Source organism: Gobio gobio (assembly GCF_949357685.1).
Source record: "Gobio gobio genome assembly, chromosome: 21".
Lineage (NCBI taxonomy): Eukaryota > Metazoa > Chordata > Actinopteri > Cypriniformes > Gobionidae > Gobio > Gobio gobio.
Window position 1 is genome coordinate 6,458,209 of NC_137117.1, and position 20,872 is coordinate 6,479,080.

The 20,872-nt window shown below is 42.7% G+C and overlaps 1 protein-coding gene across 1 annotated transcript in view; it reads left to right on the forward strand.

Annotated features, from left to right (window-relative positions):
- Positions 1–20,872, forward strand: part of col24a1 (collagen type XXIV alpha 1 chain) — a gene marked incomplete at its 5' end in the record, with an annotated part of 127,984 nt that overhangs the window by 32,679 nt on the left and 74,433 nt on the right. Inside the window, 8 exons of the mRNA XM_079803309.1 lie at positions 2,741–2,794; positions 5,312–5,365; positions 9,395–9,439; positions 10,161–10,214; positions 11,343–11,387; positions 13,996–14,049; positions 15,097–15,141; positions 17,136–17,189. Coding sequence (XP_079659435.1) covers positions 2,741–2,794; positions 5,312–5,365; positions 9,395–9,439; positions 10,161–10,214; positions 11,343–11,387; positions 13,996–14,049; positions 15,097–15,141; positions 17,136–17,189 — 405 coding nt within the window. The remainder of the gene's footprint in view (positions 1–2,740; positions 2,795–5,311; positions 5,366–9,394; positions 9,440–10,160; positions 10,215–11,342; positions 11,388–13,995; positions 14,050–15,096; positions 15,142–17,135; positions 17,190–20,872) is intronic.

Sequence of the window (20,872 nt, forward strand, 5' to 3'; positions counted from 1 at the left end):
CCTTGTTAGAGCGTCCGACTCTCATGCAGGCAGACCAGGGTTCGAGTCCCGCTTGGAGCAAGGTGGTTCAAACAGGAGGGGTTGCATTGGTGCTGCCATGACCCGGATGGGAGTGAGGTTTAGGGGGGTGAGTGTAACGGAGGTCAGCTAGAGCCGCGTTTCCACCGCAGGAACTTTCCCCAGGAACTTTGGGCTGGTACTCAGTGTGTTTCGACCGCAGGGTCTAAATGAAGTTCCAGGTAAATATTCCCCCCTCCGAACGGCCCTGCTCCCGAGGTAGTACTTTTTCAAAGTTCGGGAACTTTCGGGGGTGGGACTTGGGCGCTGAACATGCTGATTGGTTGAACTCACGCAGCATTTTATTTCAACCGGCATTTTTAAAAGTCTTTCGCGAGGTTCGTTTGCTCTTTCTGTCCAATGTCGCGCGTTCGTCTGGGCCATCTCACGATCAATGTCCATAATAGCTGATAATAACATACGTTGTCTTATTTTAAATCTAGCTTTCAAAATACGCTTTTTGTATTCAGTGCTCGTCTCTTTTCCGCCATTTTGTTAATGACCTCTTTAGTAAACCAATACATAACCAGTAAAAGCAGCGCTGCTTGAATCTCCTCCTAAACTTGTTATTGTTGTAGTGTCGCGCAAAAATTATTACTGTCCGTTTCTGACTGGGAGGAGCAGTCGCGCTGTCCTACATCACCGGACTAATTTGCCTAATCTTCACCGTACTTTAGACCGCAGTGGAAACGCAAACAGTAGCAGGTCTGGGAGGAAAAAGTTCCTGTAAAAAAAGTTCCTGGTACAAATTGTTCCGGGTAATTTCAGTGGAAACGGGGCTTAGTAGTTGCTGTGTGAGTAAACCTCACTCCTCTGATCTCAAGAGATGCTCCAGCGACTGACACTAGGGGTTGCAGCCTTTAGCCTCCTTGTTAGAGCGTCCAACTCTCATGCAGGCGGACCCGGGTTCGAGTCCCACTTGGAGCGGGCGGGTTCGATCAGGAGGGGTTGCATTGGTGCTGTGACCCGGATGGGATTGAGGTTTAGGGGGTGAGTGTAACGGAGGTCAGCTAGTAGTTAACCTCACTCCTCTGATCTCAAGAGATGCTCTAGCGACTGACGCTAGGGGTTGCAACCTTTAGCCTCCTTGTTAGAGCGCCCAACTCTCATGCCAGCCGACCCGGGTTCGAGTCCCGCTTAGAGAGGGCAGGTTCGAACAGGAATTACACTAAGAATAAAAAAAGTAGTACAAAGCACAATAGTGTACCAAATCAGACTGAATGAATGTGGATGGATGAAATGATTGATTTATTTATTTATCCATGGATGAATTAAAGGATGAGTGTGTCCATTTCCGATGGTCTTACTGACTATACCAGTTTAATCTGAGGTTTAGTGTGTTTTTTAAAACACGGAGAAAGGAGCTTAAATCTCTCCAAATCCGCTGTTAACACTCGCCTTAATCTGTCAGCACAGGAGAACATGATTTGCATGTTCTTGAACTTTAGACATGATTTATGAGTTTGCTTCTGACAGCTCGTTTTATGGGATGTATGGGAACACTAAAGTTAACCAAACATGTATTTATCCGCATGTTAATTTCAGCATTTACTAACACATTAAAATCTAAAGTTGTATCACTTCAGCTCTGCAGCATATTTAAAATAAGGCATGTCTGAATTTAAAAGAGCGCCCAACCCACATACATTGGAGTAAATTGATAAACATGGTCTCATTTTTCAGAAAACACTCTTTATTTTAACACAGTCATGGAATATTGAATATATTCTATTGTATTTATTCACAATTTTATCATAAACACATATAAAAAGTCATATTTTGATGAATTTGTTATTTGAAAATCTATATTTTTCTTATTTGTTTCGTCTATTTCCCTTCAAAAAAGTTTCTGTTGATTCCACTAGTTGTCATTAAACGGGGAAAACTACTCCTTCAAAAAATAAGTTATTGATCTGTGCAAACTATCTAATAACTCCTGCTCATCTGCATTGATTGACGGCAGCCGCTGGGGAACAAAAAGAAGGCTCCGCCTCCTCAACTTTGTAAAGGGAGATCTCGGGCTCTGATTGGTCTAGAAGCATGATCAACATGTCTATAGAGAGCTGATATACTCCGCTTTATGCATATCATGCAATACATGATGACGTAATCAAAAATTGTGGCTAACAAACACGATGAAAACTAAGGATAATAAGAGTATTTGTCTGCATCGCATGTTTTGATCTGGACATCGATGACATATCACAGTGTGGTTTGGCCATGCTTGCTCACACACATGTGAAAATGGTCTCATCTCTTTGTGATTCTTTTGATAATAACGTTACTGTAAAGTATTGGATCGGTGAAATAAACCACACAGTGATATTCTTGAGGGTAAGAGCTTTCATTTGATATATGACTTGTCTATTTTTGGTGAGTTTGTGTGATATAAATATGAAATTTTATATTATTCATATGATTTTCTCAAGGGGGGGGGTCAAATTCAGACCTTATTATCTTCTATGTAACATTAATGCAAACGTGATTGAAAAGCTGAGGTAAGAGCTGCAGAGCTGAAGTGGTTAATATGATTTCATTCACCTGAACTAACAGTTGTTAATGAAGATTTATAAATACTGTAAATATGTACCGCTCATTGTTAACTAATGGGATCTTATCTGATATATATGTATATATATATATATGACATCAATCTGAATGAACACTTTGTTTATGTTCCCAGGGGGCCAAAGGAGATCCTGGACTGTCCCCGGGTCAGGCGCCGGCGGGTGAACCGGTAAATACCACACAAAAACAAACTACTACAACTTTTCTCTCACAGTGCTACGAAATATCTGCGTACAAAACCCTAAAATACATCAATCACTCTTTAGTTGCCTTTAAAGAGTTAGTTCATCCCAAAATAAAAATGGAGTCATTATTTACCTCACGTCCTTCCAAAACCATAGTACTTTCTTCTTCCATGGAGCTCAGAACAAAAAAATTAAAATTAGCATCATTTCAAATAGTGTTAATTTCGTTAACGAAATCTATGATGAAAAATTAAATTTTTAAAACCAATCAAGAGCCTGCTCGCTGCTGTCACATGATGAAGTGACGTGACGAGAAACCCACATCATTTAAAAATACTACTGTTATTGTCACAATTTAGTTTTAAGACTTTTCAGGTGAGAATGTAGTTGTTTAAAGCTCAAATCTGTGGTTTATAAAGAGAGCTCCTCTCTGAACATGTGATCTGGTGTGTGTGTGGAGTTGAACATGTGATCTGGTGTGTGTGGAGTTGATCATGTGATCTGGTGTGTGTGGAGCTGAACATGTGATCTGGTGTGTGTGGAGTTGAACATGTGATCTGGTGTGTGTGGAGCTGAACATGTGATCTGGTGTGTGTGGAGTTGAACATGTGATCTGGTGTGTGTGTGGAGTTGAACATGTGATCTGGTGTGTGTGGAGCTGAACATGTGATCTGGTGTGTGTGGAGTTGAACATGTGATCTGGTGTGTGTGTGGAGTTGATCATGTGATCTGGTGTGTGTGGAGCTGAACATGTGATCTGGTGTGTGTGGAGTTGAACATGTGATCTGGTGTGTGTGTGGAGTTGAACATGTGATCTGGTGTGTGTGTGGAGTTGAACATGTGATCTGGTGTGTGTGTGTGAAAATGAACATGTGATCTGGTGTGTGTGTGGAGTTGAACATGTGATCTGGTGTGTGTGTGTGTGTGTGTGTGTGTGAGCTCCAGTGGATCAGCGGCTCTCAGCGCTCATTAACCCCGGCGAGAGCAGCCTTTCCTTGGCCAGTCCTTCTGCCGGCTGCCGCTGGCTCTGATGTCTCTGTGGTGGTTAAACATCAGATATAATTCGTCTTGTGCTGATCAAACAGCCCATCTTTGCTCTCATGAATCATCATTTGTTGTCTGCCAAATCGTTTTGACTGAGGGTAAAGAGAAGTTTCATAACTTTATTTTTTAAGGATATTTAAATATACATGCAGTGAAGATAATGTAGGCATTGCCTGGACCACATGTGTGTGGCTATTAATGTTTAATATATATTTTTTATGAAAATGAAAAGAGGCAGAGTGGTGTTTTATGACATATTTCTCCTGGAGCGCCTTGAACGCGCGTCTATTTCGCTTCAAACGCTCGATTTATACGCGCGTCCAATTCACTGTGGTGCCAACGGATTCAAAATGTTCAAGCGTCCAACTAGACGCGGTAGACGTGATTTTGACGCTCTATCCGCTTTTGGTGTCTGCCCGAGAAAAGGCTGCTCTCGCCGGGGTTAATGAGCGCTGAGCGCCGCTGATCGACTGGATCTCACAAATCCAAAAACGTAAGATCACATGTTCAGAGAGGAGCTCTCTTTATAAACAAACCACATGTTTGAGCTTTAAACAAGTACATTCTCACCTGAAAAAGTCTTTTACAACTACATTTCGTGACACAATAACAGTAGCATTTTTAAATTACGCAGGGTTTCTCATCCGCTATTGACTTGCCATCAGTTTATCACCACGTGACAGCAGCGAGCAGGCTCCTGATTGGTTAACGTAGCTTGAATTGACGTCAAAGTATAGATTTTTCAACTCGGGCGTCAGACGCGAATTCACTTAAAATGCGTGAATGCACAAAAAGCACAACTCGCGCAAGAACTGGACGAGCGAATGAGGCGAAATCGCGTCCAGTTCGCACCGCGCTAAACGTGTCCCTCGCGCCGCAGGACCTCCAGACGAGCGTCAACAGTCAACAGCCTTTTACATTGACTTAACATGGAAATCACTCGCTCCAGGCGCTCTATTCCCATTCAGTGTGAACGCAGCATAAGACGACACAATGGCATGACAACACCGTCATTAAACGATAACTGTGACTATATCAACATACAATATCATTGACGAAAAATAAAAACGTGACCAAAATCACTCTGTTTTTCTCGAGTAAAAGAGGAGAGAAAACATTACAGACTGTTTTTAACAAGCTTTCAAAGAGTCTAAATCCCCCAATCAGAGCTTTTCTGTCCGCAGATAGGCAATCTGGCCACAATGCGGGAAGAACTGAAGAAGCGCTGATGATCTGAAAACACAGACAAACAATAAGCTGGAGTTATTTATTAGAATTGGTTATAATTTAGAGCAAAATAATGGGGATTAGCTTGACTATAACTAGACGACTAAAGCAGTTTTCTTTGGGTTCCATGAAAGAAAAGCTTTTGAAATGTGAATGTTGACTAAATCAGCTGTGCATGAATGTGAGGTGATGGAGGACAACTCTGAGCATCTTCTCTCTTATTATTTCAGGGTGAAAGAGGACGGCCAGGTCCACTGGGTCCTAGAGGTGAACCAGGTCTGAAGGTAAGTTCTCCTTACCCTATGCCATTTGCAGCGCTGAGACGCAGTGTTTCATCCTTCACGCCGTTCATACAGTATCTGTTACCGCCACCATGGCGGCTGGATTGGGTTACGGACCAGAATAAAGACCCTGTGTGGTGTTTTGGGGCGAGCGGAGGTCTGTTCACACTTCCAGAGATGTAGCTTTGCTCGAGGACCCGCCGTCACTTGGGAGCCCCTTTAGAACCTGAGAACCCCCGAAGGTCAAGGGTCGTCTTTTAAAGGAAAGGCACTCTGCAGGGTGACTCGCAGGTCCCATGTTGCATCTTCAAAGGCAAAACTGGTGCAAGTTTAAGCTCACCTAACTCAGCTTTGTCTTCTTTAAGGTGTGTGACTTGCGCAGGCGGGTTTATGTTATCGTGAGGTAGCTCTTGTCTTGGTTTATGAGGTGAAGAGAACCAAAGGTTGTAAACTCTCCCTGTAAAGCCCTTTCAGTCATGACTCAGGGATTGTTGGCCGGAGCTCATTTTAGGTCAGTCTTCTGCTAACAGTGGCCCAGTGTAATTGGATTTTCACTTGCAATCCCAAGAGCACTGTTAAGACTGTGTGGATCAACTCTTAGAAAATGAGCGTTCTCCAAGAGCTGTTTTCTTGGAAATGGAGCCCTTTTGGACAGAGCCTTTTTCCATTGAGTGGGGGGGGGGGGGTGCATTTGGCTGGCCTTGAAAGGTCAGGCGTTTCAGCCGGGGAAGTGATAAAAACAGATCTGTACGGTTGGGTTAGTAGATCCTGGACTGATTCATCAGCGATAAAACCAGAACCATTGACAGTGGACCATTTTTACAAAGCATGTGAACTATTCATTGATACGTAAAAGCGCCATTTTCACACATATTAATGTACTGATTTATTGTGAATGAGGTAGGCTACTCTTATTATATATTGATTTGATGTTAAAAACAATTAAGCGCAATAAGACGAAAATATCTCCGCTTTAGTTTTTCACGTTTATTGCACTTGAACCCTCAGACACACCCAGTTTTATTTTCAAATATCTGTTTTGGCGAGTATTCACGCAAACACAGCCGGTTTTGTCTTAAGTGAACGTAAACATTTGGAGTAAACATCTGATGTGTAACATTATATTAGATCCGTGCCTTCGTTCTTAAAGTGACAGCAGCCTAATAACCCTGCTATTAAAGTCCCCCTGTGGTCAATCATTGCATCCCTTAAAACTCATCTTTGATCACCAAAATTACATATTTAAATGTTATTTTCTTTCATGAAATAGCATGAATGTAAATGAGCCCCGCCTCCACTCACTCACACAGCTCAGAGATCCACTCGCTCGACTTCAAGTGGTAAATGGAAATGGTATCACTCTCTACAACGTCGGACACCTAACGGTTATTAATATGATGAGCCTTCTGCTTGACTACGTTATCAAACAGCTAATGATGTGTTGCTAATGTTACACAAACCATGTTCCCTTTCGCCATCTCAGTCTGCCTTCTAAAAATCAGCATCGGTGCAGCTTCTGCAGTAATGCGGTCGATGTACCGGTCTGTTGTGGTGAAGAAAGAGCTAAGCCGTAAGGCGAAGCTCTCGATTTACCGGTCAATCTACGTTCCTACTCTCACCTATGGTCATGAGCTTTGGGGCTCCTGAACGCCTTCCCGGGAAGGTGTTTCGGGCATGTCCAACCGGGAGGAGGCCCCGGGGAAGACCTAGGACACGCTGGAGGGACTATGTCTTCCGGCTGGCCTGGGAACGCCTCGGTGTACCCCCGGAAGAGCTAGAGGAAGTGTCTAGGGAGAGGGAAGTCTGGGCATCTCTGCTTAGACTGCTGCCCCCGCGACCCGGCCCTGGATAAAGCGGAAGAAGATGGATGGATGGATGAATAGAACGAAATAGTTAATCATAACATTGTGATATACATCAAATACATAATTCAGCCGTTATACGTATTGCTAAATGGACACAGTTTTTCATATCAATAGTCAAATATACGGGGATACTGCTTCTCTTGAGACTCCCTCCTCTGCTTCAGATAATAGATAATGATATGCTAAAGCTCCGCCCCCCTCGTGACGTGATTGGTTAGAAGGAAGTTTGTGACGTCAGAAACACCAGCAATTTCAAACTGTGTTTTTGAGACTGTCTTTGGTTCATTCGGTGCTTGGGTCTGAAATTTGGTTCGTCCAGTTTTCACCATAAATGTTTCTTGCTTTGTGGTCCCAGCTGCATGATGGGCTACCAGCCCTAAAAATGAATGGGTCAATTCTTGCACAAACATTTGTTTACCTGCAAAGGTGAACAGGTTTTACTTCTGTAATGTGACATTATCAAAGTCCTTGGGGAACAAAACGTTTTAGGTACACAATTGGTCCATAGGGTACAATTATCCCATTGTTTTCCTCTACTTTAGAGCAGGGGTCGGCAAGTTCGGTCCTAGAGAGCCGCTGTCATGCAGAGTTTGACCCTGAAAGACATCTATAGAAGCTCTTATTGAGAATGAACAGAGGTTTAGATGCTTTATTGAACATCATTATGGATCACCATGATGGAGATCAGTGTTTCCTTTCGTTGGGCAGTTTGACTCTTGGCTTTTATGTGAGTTTGTGGTTTTTGTTACAGTGTTAACACAACACATAGTCTGTTCAAATCAAAAGAAGCCATAAACAAAAATGGTCATGAAGAAAATGTTTTGACTAATCTTATCACTGACTAAAACTATTAATAAATAATATTCCCCAACAATACTTCTGACATTCTGAATTCTGATTTTTAAATACATTCTAGGGGGAAGAAGTTTAGACGCACACAGATATCAACAATCAATGGGGACATACTAAATGCTACAATGCATGCTGGGAGCCATAAGTTTTATGCTGTGGTGGCTTAGTAGGGTTGGAGATAAACTCTGCAGGAAGGCAGCTCTCTAGGACCGAACTTGCCTACCCCTGACTTAGAGGTACAAAAATGTATGGGGAAACAATGTAGAACATGATGTGCTTGTTAACTCTTTCCCCGCCAGCACATCCGGATCAGATTCAGAGCGATAAGTTGATCGAGTACATCAACACCCCCAAAGCCTCACAGTCATTTCCCCTTCAATAGTGCTATAACAGTGAAAACATGGATTGCCGAAAAAATCCGTCAATGGCTGGGAATCGTTGTGTCGTAAAATGGCGGAAAATTCCGTCAATGAGTTAAAGAGTTAAAAGTCCTAATAAAGTAATAAAATAACGTCTTGGCTTTCAGGAGTTTTCCACCTCGCCTCCCACAGAATGCCGTCAGTCTTTGATCTTGAGCGTGGTGAACTTAAGCGATCCGTTTAAATGCTGCTTTTATAGGTCATTAGTATCTCGAGCACTCTGTTTTTGCAGTAAAATGTTTAAAGAGCCTGAGCAGAAATAGTCCTACAGGCCCAGACCAGGTCTGGCGTAAATCACGTGACCTCTGATGCATCATTGTCTTCTCAGGTGCAATGCAGAAGGCCTGGAATTTCCCAAATGTAGAGGATTGTGCACACACTTGAACCGCTCCGCTCGGTCCGACACACGGCGCCACCTGCTGGCAAACGGCCGCCAGTTCCTCTATCAAATCAGGCATATCAAAGTATTAGATTCTAGGATGTGTTTTTATGATTGCATTGTTGTGCTTCTGTACAATTGGCACAGATCGGTTTCAGCACACGAGAGCAGGAGGCTGGAAATGCTTGGCGGTGAGGAGTTCTGACCTCCCCTCCCCGTCTCACTGTCGTGACTTGTCTTTCTTTCATGGGCTGGAGCTTGAGCTGTCAGACGGGGAAAGCTTTAAAGGGTTTTGACAGTTCTGGGGAAATTCTTAAGGGCTATTAGTCTTATCTGAGGCCACTGGGACTTTAGGCAACACAATCCCAGAAATGCGGAAAAGATAACACTTCGAGAGCGACTCTCTCCTTGTTCTTACGATTGTAGGGATATGGGAAAAAAAATCTTTGCTTTGTGTTCTCACCGGTGTTCTGTAAAAGAGCCGAGTCATAATTCCCTTTCCTTTTTTCACCTGCAGGGTCCCAAAGGCTATCCAGGACCAGCAGGTCTGCCCGGAGAACAGGTCTGTTTGTGAGGTCTTCACTAAGACATTTCAATCATTGTCAGAACACACGCTATATTTAGCCAAGTCAAGTACAACTGTTGTTATTATTAATCATGCTATTGTGCCATACTAAAAATAGGTTTATTCTTGAGACATGGGACAAAACAGACACATTTTTCAGATTATTTCAACTGGCGTTCCTTAGCTGCTGCATTTAATGCATGTGTGAAATGTGTATTTTTGTCAATACCTTTCGGATTTTCTTCTGACATTGTTTCAAACATCCTGAAGTTGGATGCTAGATTGTAGCGTTGTATTTGACCTCTCTTTTCGTAGAGCAGCTCTCCTGCCGCACATATTTTGCCGTACAATCAGGTTTAATTCTCTCTCCATCCCTCCCTACGTGTTTGACATGGCATTAAACAGATCTATGAGTTGTACCTTTGTACCTCCTCAATAACTGAGTCCGGAAGGTTTGGAACTCAATACATGGAAACTTTCATTCAGTCACAAAGCGCAGTCTTTATATGCAGTCACCTGATGCAAAGATGATCCGCGCTGGAGTCGCGCAGCGGAGAGGAGCCGCCGTCTGGACTTCAGCCAGGGTCAGGCCGCGGAGAGCCGGTCCAGCCCGTGGATGCTTTGAGAGAGAGATGCCACGGGGAACAATAGCGGCTCTATTCGTCCGCTGGCAGCCATTCTCATCTCTCATTCACGTTTTTCTTTCCTTTCTCCTCAGGGTTTGCCAGGATTGCCAGGCATATCTGGGGCAGCAGGTTACCCTGGCAGGCAGGTGCAGTGACCGATATCCACTAAAAAAACACACACAAAAACATCTTATGCTGTGTTGCTTAAAATTAATATATGATGTTCAGAATGTACTGTGCATTGCCAAGTATTTATAAAAGTAGAATGTGAAACACAATGATAAACATTTCTACATTTATGTTTTTGATCTCACTACATTGCATAAATAATTCAAAGAGTGACATCCAGTTAGCATCTTGAAAATGTTTTTTTTTTGTGTGCAAAGTTTCCTAATTCTTGACAGTTCAATATCAATATCTACTAAAACAAAAGGACTAGGATTTGTCTTGATGGTACATTTGAAATATTAAATTAGATTCTTGTAAGTAGATGTGTTTGCTTATAGCAAAGTTGGAGATTTTAGGCTCACGGCTTATTTAAAAATTCAAAATTTCTTGTCCAGTAGGTGGCGCTGTCCCTAAACTGCTCCAGTACCATCAGGGCATGGTGGCGATGACATGCACCAAATTTCGTTCCAATATGCCAAAGCGTTTTAAAGATACGGCCTTCCGTTCTGTTCCTTGCCATGGAATCGCATCCTAAATTTAAAATATTTAATTAGATTTGCTCATAGCAACGGTGGAAATTTTAGGCTAATGGCTTACTTCAAATTTTGGAAATGTCTTGTCCAGTTGGTGGCGCTGTCCCTGAACTGCTCCAGTACCTTCAGGGCATGGTGGTGATGACTTACACCAAATTTGGTTCCAATATGCCACAGTGTTTCAAAGATACAGCCTTGCACTCCGTTCCTTGCAATTAAATCGAATCCTATTTTGAAATATTAACTTTGATGCTTTATTAAAATTAATATCTGTATAGAATGTATATTCTGTGGTATGAAACATTTTAAAACGTTTTAAGGCAAGCTGAATAGCGTAAAAAATGGATATCACCTCATCACCACTCCAGTTGATTGATCACATTACACAAAACAATTGTTTTGTTTTCTTAAATATTGTGTTTAAATATGAAAATGAGACATTATGTACTAGTTTGCATACGTTTCCAGAACAGCACTATGAGCATTGGATAAAGCCAGTGTTCATTTTGTTGACATATTAGTGTTTTATAATGTGTGTATGTGTGTGTAACGTTGACGTCTCTTGTCTCTCAGGGTTTGGGAGGACCAGAGGGAGATCCAGGACCTAAAGGTGTCAATGTACGTACAGCTGTTGTCTCATGGTTTCCTGTTCAAACAGTGCCTGAACTCTTACATCATCCCACTGAACAGATAAAAGAGAGAGGGATGAATAGAGAATCAGAGAAATCATTCTGTTGTTACTGCACTGATTCTTGGCACATGGGATAAAACCCACAACTTAATCTGCCCATTCGTTCTTAAAAATGACAATTAGATATTAAATACCCCTCTTTTTTAATGTTTCACAAAGTCCTTGCTAAACATTCATCAAATCTGGCTAAATCAAAGTACAAAAATCATACTTTTCGCAAGCTGTGAGTTTATTTAGGCAACACGTCTGGTGAGTTTTATTGGTTTTTTCATGATTTTTAGATCATTTCCCACAATTAAGTTAATAGCAGAAACTCAATCCTTTTTTTGTCAATAAAGATGGAGCTGAAAATCAATTTTAAACATCTTCAATGCCCGATTTTTCAATATTCATAATAAATATTTGAAATAATTTTTGTTGCTGTACAAAAATCTAACTTTTCACCTGGTGTGAGCTTAAAAAACGATACACAAATGGTGAGATTTATAGATTTTTTTTTTATTGTTTCAGGATTTTTAGGTAATTGCCATACATTTAAGTACTTCCTGTTAGTAGCAGCAACACAATAAAAATAAATATATACAAAATAAGTAAATAAAATTGGCTGCTGCAATTGATGCATGTGCAAAATATATACATTTAGATTTTCATCAATAGATGGAGCTGAAAATCAGTATAAAACAAAACATCCTGTAGTTCTAGATTTTACAGTTTTAATCTGATGTTGCTGTTGACCCAGTGATTAAGTGACGAAAAATTGAAATGGAAATTTAAATCTCAAACAGTTCGATGATCACGAGCCTTGTTTCTGCAATCCTGGAGAATCAGTGAGCTGTATAAAGTCAACACGAGACTGAGATCTTGCATGTTTCAGAAGCACAATCACTTTCAACATCTGGCAGTGTGCCGCGGCACAGGAATGTGCAGAGACAGGAGGAGGGCCGTTTCTTTCATCTTTGACTGATAGTACATGTGATCTCACTTAACAAGACAGAAGAACGGTACATAAAGCGTTTCGTCCACTTACAGCAAACAAAAACACCAGCCAAATGCTCACTCGCCACTATGAATGATTTGTGCCCAGTGCATGTGGAAGAGATGATATCACACCTGACTCTGACATGATCATACCGCTCTGTTTTATAAGTGTGTGTAAGCTGATTTATGTGTACGTTAGTTGTACAGCAATATACACTTTTATAAGGTGACATATAAAGTGCGGATGATAGATGAAGCTGTATCTTGTAGTTCAGGGCGAATCAGGTCTGTCATTTTGAAATCAAAGTGGCCAAATAACTTAACAAAACAAAATGTGTAAGTAGATGTGTTTGCTTTTAGCAAAGGTGGAGATTTTAGGCTCATGGCTTATTTAAAAATTCAAAATTTCTTGTCCAGTAGGTGGCGCTGTCCCAAAACTTCTCCAGTAACATCAGGTCATTGAGGCGATGACTTGCACCAAATTTCGTTCCAATCGGTCAAAGTGTTTTAAAGATACGGCCTTTCGTCCCGTTCCTTGCCATCAAATTTATTGATAAATACATACGCTAAATGCTAGCCTAGAAATCTAGACGCACCCTATACTTATGTGTTAGTTGTACAGCAATGTACACTTTTATAAGGTGACATATAAAGTGAGGATGATAAATGAAGCTGTATCTTGTAGTTCAGGGCGAATCAGGTCTGTCATTTTGAAATCAAAGTGGCCAAATAACTTAACAAAACAAAATGTGTAAGTAGATGTGTTTGCTTTTAGCAAAGGTGGAGATTTTAGACTCATGGCTTATTTAAAAATTCGACATTTCTTGTCCAGTTGGTGGCGCTGTCCCAAAACTTCTCCAGTAACATCAGGTAACTGAGGCGATGACTTGCACCAAATTTCGTTCCAATCGGCCAAAGTGTTTCAAAGATACGGCCTTTCGTCCCGTTCCTTGTCATCAAATTTATTGGTAAATACATACGGTAAATGCTAGCAGGAGATGTCTAGCAACTCTCCGTTTGCTTGTGAGCTGGAAAAACCAAACTCTGGTCAGGCCAATCACATTGTGTATAGAGTCGGTGGGCGGGATTAACATAATGACGGTGGTTTCGAGTGCTACTTGTAAACACAGAAGCTGGCGAACATCGGTCTTTCCAATCGGCTTTGGCCGTGACTCTGGAACACTTGGAGTTCAGCTTCTCTTTGAGAAAAGAACAAAGTCATTTCTAAGAAAGGGAGATGTGTTCTGAGTTTTGCCAACCGGATACGGCGAAAGTTTAATCTCTCAACTAGCTCCGCTTCACCTTCTCCGTTGCTCTGGTTGGTTGTAGCGCTACAAAAAGACAAGCGTTTATCCCGCCCCTCAGATTGAGCCCTGCCAATGGGGTGTTCCCAGACCGAACATCTTGATGTGGGTCTGGCTTGTCAGGCTAGGTAAATGGCACATCAGAGTGCTTTTAACTAGTTTTGACCAGATTATCTGACCATGATTTGGGGACTATCTGATAAAAGATGTAAGAGGAGTTTGAAGAATGTAAACATGTGTTTTTCTGTATCAGGGCTTCATCGGACCTCCTGGAGTTGCAGGAGCACCAGGGCTGGAGGGAGAGAGAGTGAGTTTAAACGCACAATCATCATTTTACAATCATGCAAATGAAATGCGACTAATCAACTTCCAACTCAAAAGTATGTTTTAAACAATCTGAAATCATTTGTACTGATTCATTTGTATGTGTCGGCCCAATAGCACTCATTTTGTGTTCTGCTGGATGAGTCAAACGATCTCAGGTCGCAGAGGATGTTTATATCTCACAGTATTTCTTAATATCAGCGTAATGCTGCTAATGTTTCGTCCGGACATGTTACACTGACAAACACACATGGGCTGTTTACACTCTCAGAAAAAAAGGTACAGTGGAGGTTTCTTGGGGAACAAAACGTATAACTGTACCTTTAAAGGTACACAATTGGTCCGTAGGGTACAGTTATCCTATTGTTTTCCTCTACTTTAGAGCAGAAGTTCTGTCCTAGAGAGCCACTGTCCTGCAGAGTTTGACCCTGAAAGACATCTATAGAAGCTCTTATTGAGAATTAACAGAGGTTTAGATACTTTATTGAACATGTTCGGTCACCATTATGGGGATCAGTGTTTCCTTTAGTTGGCCAGTTTGACTCTGGGCTTTTATGTGAGTTTGTGGTTTTTGATAGAGTGTTAACAAAACACAATGAATCTCACCAATGGTGACATACTTAATGCTGCAATGCATGCTGGGAGCCATGAGTTTTATACTGTGGTGGCTTAGTAGGGTTGGAGATAAACTCTGCAGGACATCAGCTCTCTTTTGGACCGAACTTGCCTACCCCTGACTTAGAGGTACAAAATTGAACTCTTAAGGGAACCACCCCAGTGACGGCCACTTGCACCTTAGAAGGTACAATTTTGTACTCTTATTTTTTTGTTTTTGAGAGTGTAGGGCCGAGTGTTGTCAAATCTGCTGTCGCTCTGGGATCCGCACAGACTCAAATTCCCAAATGAATGACGTGATCCTGAAAACACACAAGACAACAGCGTTCAGATTGATGACGCCCCCCGGCTCAGAATGAGTGATGTGTGTCAGATCAGATTTGTTTGTGACTGCGATCATCTCGATGTGTTCCAGGGAATTCCGGGTCCGGTGGGAATCAAGGGTCCCAAAGGAAGACAGGTAAACTCTCCCTTCCCTTATAAACATTAGTTATGCAAATGAGTGATGCCTATTTAATGCAGATTACTTGCGAGTAAAGAAAAGCAAGACTCTGTTCTTGTCATCTGCCGTCCAGCTGTGAAGCCGATGGCATTATGCAGATGGAAGAAGGAAACTTGTGCATTGGTGCAGAAACACGGCTTTAGTTCTTGAAGGGATTGCGAGGGTAATTCTGACGGATGTGTTTGTGGTAAACGCTGAAGAACAGACCATAGAAACGCCACCGAGTCTGCTGGCATTGGACAATAGCCACGAACTAGGACATTTCACGTGTATCGCTCGACATGAATACAGCTCATTTTCTGTTTTCAATTTTTTGTGACTTTTAGGTAAATATTATGTGAAATAATTTTTTTTATATTTAACATTAAGGTTCAGAAATTGTATGTACATCTTATTTTCTTCCATTAAATCCTATAATAATAATAATAAAGGTAATAATAAAAAATTATTCATAAATTATTCTTAATGTTTAATATGTAAATATGTAACATTTTGATCAAGAAATTGTATGTACATCCAATATGCTATCAATAAATCATATATCAACAATGGTAACAAAAATAATACATGTTAAATATTATTTGATAATAGAAATTAAATAAAATAAAGTATTCTTAATTATTCTTAGTGATTTAATATCGAAAAGTTTAATATTTAGCTTCAACAATTTGATGAACATCATATTTTCTTCCATTAAATGATATAATAGCAACATCAATAATAATAATAATAATAATGAAATATTATTACATTGTTAAATTACATCAAATACATTTTTAAATATTTAACATTTGGGTTCAGAATTATTATGTACATCTTATTTGCTATCAATTAATCATATAACAACACAAAAATGGTGACAAAAATAATGCATGTTAAATGTTAAATATTATTTAATAATAGAAATTAAATAAAATATGGTTAAATAAAAAATAATTTAATTTAATTTTGAAAAATTTAACAATTAGGTTCAGCAATTTTATGTACATCATATTTTCTTCTATTCAATGATATAATAATAATAATCATAATAATAATAATAATAATGAAATATTATTAAATTATTAAATCAAATTAATTTAACATTTGGGTTCAGTAATATTATGTACATCTTATTTGCTATCAATAAATCATATAACAATAGTAACAATGATAATAAATGTTAAATATGAAAAATTATTGAATATTAATTAATATTAATATTAAATGTATTAAATGTAAAAAAATATTTAATAATACAAAATATTTGAAATTAATTATTCATAACGATTGTATTTGTATATATTTAACATTAGGTATAATTATTATTATTATTATTATTATTATTATTATTATTTTTATTATTTTTTTTTTTTATTATTATTATTATTATTATTATTTCAGCCAGTAGGTCTATATATAGTGTTTTCAGTGTCAGCCATTAAAAAGTCAGATCTGTGAAGATGTTTTAAAAGATCTTATATTTCATGATATATATAATGTATCGTTCTCAATGGAAAGATCCATAAATACTGAAATAATGCTATATATTTGTTTAGACAATCGTGCGTTCTTCATGTGAATGACTCCAAGGCGCTTGATAAAGTTAATATCAGCTGATGTGTGAGTGTTGGGCCTGAGAAAGCCCTCTGTGAACATCCCTGTGCCAGCTGGGCTCGTGCCCGTGCCGTCTCAGGCAGGAATGATTAATCCAAGGCTTCTTGAGTGAGGATGAAAGCTTGTTGGAAGACATTCAGAGCCCCGGGGCTCAGAAACACACGAGCAAACATGAGACGGAGCGCGTACTGTACAACACTAAAAGATTCTGTACTTTTCGAAGTAAAGTAGAGTCAAGATCAGATTCACATCCAAACCAACTGTTCCGATGTGTGTGTGATATGACGTTACCTAAGGACTCGAGTGTGTGTGTGTGACTGACAGAGGCGTTTGAGCTGATCTGAGCACTTTTACAGGGTGTTGTTGGCGACGCGGGTGAGAGAGGACCGCCTGGACCCGACGGAAACCAGGTAAAAAAGACCTTGTTGATCTATCTTAAGTGTGTGATGTTGCTGTTCCTGTGTCTCCTGAAACGCCTCCATCTTGAGTTTCTTCCAGGAACCAACACGTCACAATATTCCTCCTTATAATAATTAATGGGCAGCATAACGATATGGGGCCCGGTTGAGTTAGTTAGTCGTGTGTTGACACTTCCGGTTATGGTAAGGGGCGGAACATTTCCCAAACACCAATAAAAACACACTGCTCTAGCCGACCAATCAGAGCACAGTGTGCATTTCAGAAGGAGGGGCTTCATAGAGACAGGAACTAAACAGAGCATTACTGACAGACTGGGAAGAGAGGAGCCGCAACAATGGAGAATATGAGGAAAATATACTTGTTTTCCCTTTAAATTAAGTTTATTTTTACGACTCCATTGGCAGATATTTGTTCTCTTCATTTTAATATTTTTTTCTGAAAACGAGACTTAATATCTTTGCATCTCAAGATTTAAGAATGTATCAATTCTGCTGAAAATTCAGCTTTGATAACAGGAATAAATTACGTTTTACTATATATTCACATTGAAAACGTCTCAGGTTACAAATGTAACCTTTGTTCCCTGAGAACAGGGAACGAGACGCTGCGTCAGCTTCGACGCTACGGGGAACGCCTCCAGCGTGACTGGTGCCTGAAATCACAATGAAAAAACTTCAATCCTATTGACCGGCGACAGCCTATGATGTCATCAAGGTGCGACCAGGAAGTATATAAGGGCGCCTTGCCAACATGACAGCATCTCATCGTCTGAAGGGACTGTTTTCGGCAGGCAGGCCCTACGGCATGGCAAAGCGACGCAGCGTCTCGTTCCCTGTTCTCAGGGAACAAAGGTTACATTTGTAACCTGAGACATTCCCTTTCGAAAGGGAACTCGCGCTGCGTCAGCTTCGACGCTACGGGGAACGATATACCCACGCTGCCATGCCGACGGGAGTGCATGCCCACTGGCAGTGACAACTGTCAAGACAAGCAAATTCATATGAAATGCCTGAACCACTCCCCTTCTGGTCACATTAGGCTGTCAGTGACAGCGCTCCCTACGGTCATAGCCCAATCTATCGCCCAAGAAGGAACCTTCACACACATGAGGTCCTTCCCAGGCCCTGCTCGAAGGCCTGGAATCACCCATTCGACTTAGAAGGGGTTCCTTTAAGGGAACGTGGCAAGGGAACTACGAGGGAACCCTATGCCAGTCACTCTTCGGGAGGTTCTCACCGAATGCCACCAGGGAGACCTGACCAGGTGACCCAGTCTAATGTGGGACACGTAATACGGTCAACCCTGTCTGTACAGTACAGAGCCTCTGGTACTCGCCTCCGAAGAGGCATCCCGCTAGGGTGCTGCAAGAAAGGCAGTGACATCCACTAGCCGGATCTCAGAGACGGGTTATCCCGGAGAGCAGCTCTCAGCGAAGTGCTATATAACCCTTGCTAGCGAGGGGAGTTTAGCCGCTCGATCCTCGGATCTACCAAGCACCTACTTTAAAACGTGCTTAGGAGGCCAGAGGCCTTACAGGCTGATTATGCCAGGGAGGCCCCGAGGGGCCTACAACCCTTAACCAGCGCCAAGCGGCCGTAAGCTCATAGCAGACCCTCATTCGAGAGGAGCTCATAAGCCTGCCTGGTAGGTAGCCATGCAGTAGGCAAACTATGAAAGTCCCCTCCCGTGGGGGCCGCATAGCAGCAGCAACCTCTCGTCGTGCTAGGGTAAGAACACCGCCTCCAGGTCTCGAGAACGGCCAGAGACCGGCGCCTGATAGCGGGTGACCACTAGCTGTCAGCGTAAAGCCAGTTGTGCGTTCCCGCTAGGGGAACTCGTTCCCCATGGAGGCCGAGAGGAGCCTCCACCTGGTAACCCGTGCCGACTGCTCGCGTGTCCAACAGCGGAGCTCGCCCTCAGGAAGGCCATACGGGCCTGAAACCTGATCGCAGTCGTGCTAGCTCTCGAGGTAGCTGGGAAGATAGGGACTTGCATCATCAGGGAGGCCTAGCGGGCCTACCACCTGAAAAAATGCTGGGCATTTCTCCATCACAGCCCTCTACTCAGTGACTGGACCTATCCAGAGACCACGAGACAGGAGCGTGCCCTCAGAGGAGGCCACGTGAGGCCTACTACTCCAAGCGAATCCCACAGGGAAGCCCCGTGCAGCTTGCCTGATAGCATCCCATGCTGAGATCCGTTACCGAACCTGGAGACCGGGGAACGATTTCAGGGAGGCGCAATGCCTCCACCTGATAGCAGAGCGTGCCGCCCATAGCCAGAATGTGCTACTCATAGCACTTCATGGTCACCGCCTCAGCGGCTGCACTCAGGGAGGCCAGCACTCGTGCTAGCCATCCAGTGCCTACTAGCAGCTTATACCAGCCATCGAGGGACTTAATGCCAGTGGTGCCCCCTCGGGGGAGACCAGGCAGCGCCTGCTGACCTCAGCAGGCCCTCAGGGAGGCCAATCGGGCCTACCACCTGAGCGAAGGTAACCCAAACCGGGAGCCTACCCCTCAGGGCGGCCTTAAAGAAGGCTGGTTGCTGCGCCTGGGCTGGCGGCAGCTGTCTGCTGCTGACAAAGCCTGGAAATCCAGTTCACACCTGGGAACTCATCCCCAAGGAGACTAGTTGACGAGGTTACTGCTGACGTTGACACCAGTGGAGAAGATCCTCCAAGGCCCACTCGTGGGCCATGGCGTCGAGACTTCCTTGCAGGGAGGCCGGTTGACGCCTACTACCTGTCCTGAAGTCCAGCTGCCCAGACTGCCCAAGCTGGCTACTAACAACCAGCTGGCTCCTACGCCCACACCTGGGGCTGGCTCCATCCCAGAGGCAGCAAGGGACAACTGCTTCGCCGTGTCCTAGGGCCCCCAGGACGGCGCAGTCTCTCGGGCAGCGCCTACAAACATGGACCTAATCACATTGCCAACAGCAGTGTACTCAGCGGAAGTGCTTAAACAAAGACCCTCTAAAGCGAGGGGAGTACAACTTACGCCACCTGCCTCGGGGCGGCTGTCTTACTTTCCATGCAGCGGCCATCCATAAGTGCGAGGGCGTCAGCCATTGGCAATGCTCGGGCCTCAGGGGAGCATCCGACCAGAACCTCAACAGAGGTCTATCCGATGTTCAGTTCAACCCGAGCCCTAAAGGAGGTGGAGCAGAGACATAGAGCAAGGGTGAAACAATACCTTTTCTTAGAAAATATAGAACCCACCGGCCTAACATCCTCCAGGAAGAGGCCGAGAGCCGCCAAAAGATGGCGGCCACCAAGCTCTGAAAAATGGAAACGGCAGATAAAGTCTAATCGCAAACCAGCGAAAGACGCTTCACTCCGCCCCACGACCACTGGCAAAGTCGCTGTCTACTGCAACACCCCGACTGCGTTACTCGTAACCCCAGAACGCAGAGAAGGGGGCGGGCCTTGGCCGGACGACTCTGTAACAAGAGGAGGCTGAAACAAGGATGCATAAACCACGCCATGTTCTTATATCAAAAGACAGGCCAGGGGCGAACAACCTTCATTAAAAGGGAACGCCCCCATCCTTGACAAAGCCTAGGCCAAGTGGTGCGACCTAAGATCGCACTAGATCTACTCAGGGCTCGGGAAAGAAATATTATTACCTCTAATATTACACACTGAGGCCCCGAAACCCCTTTTCCCAAAGCC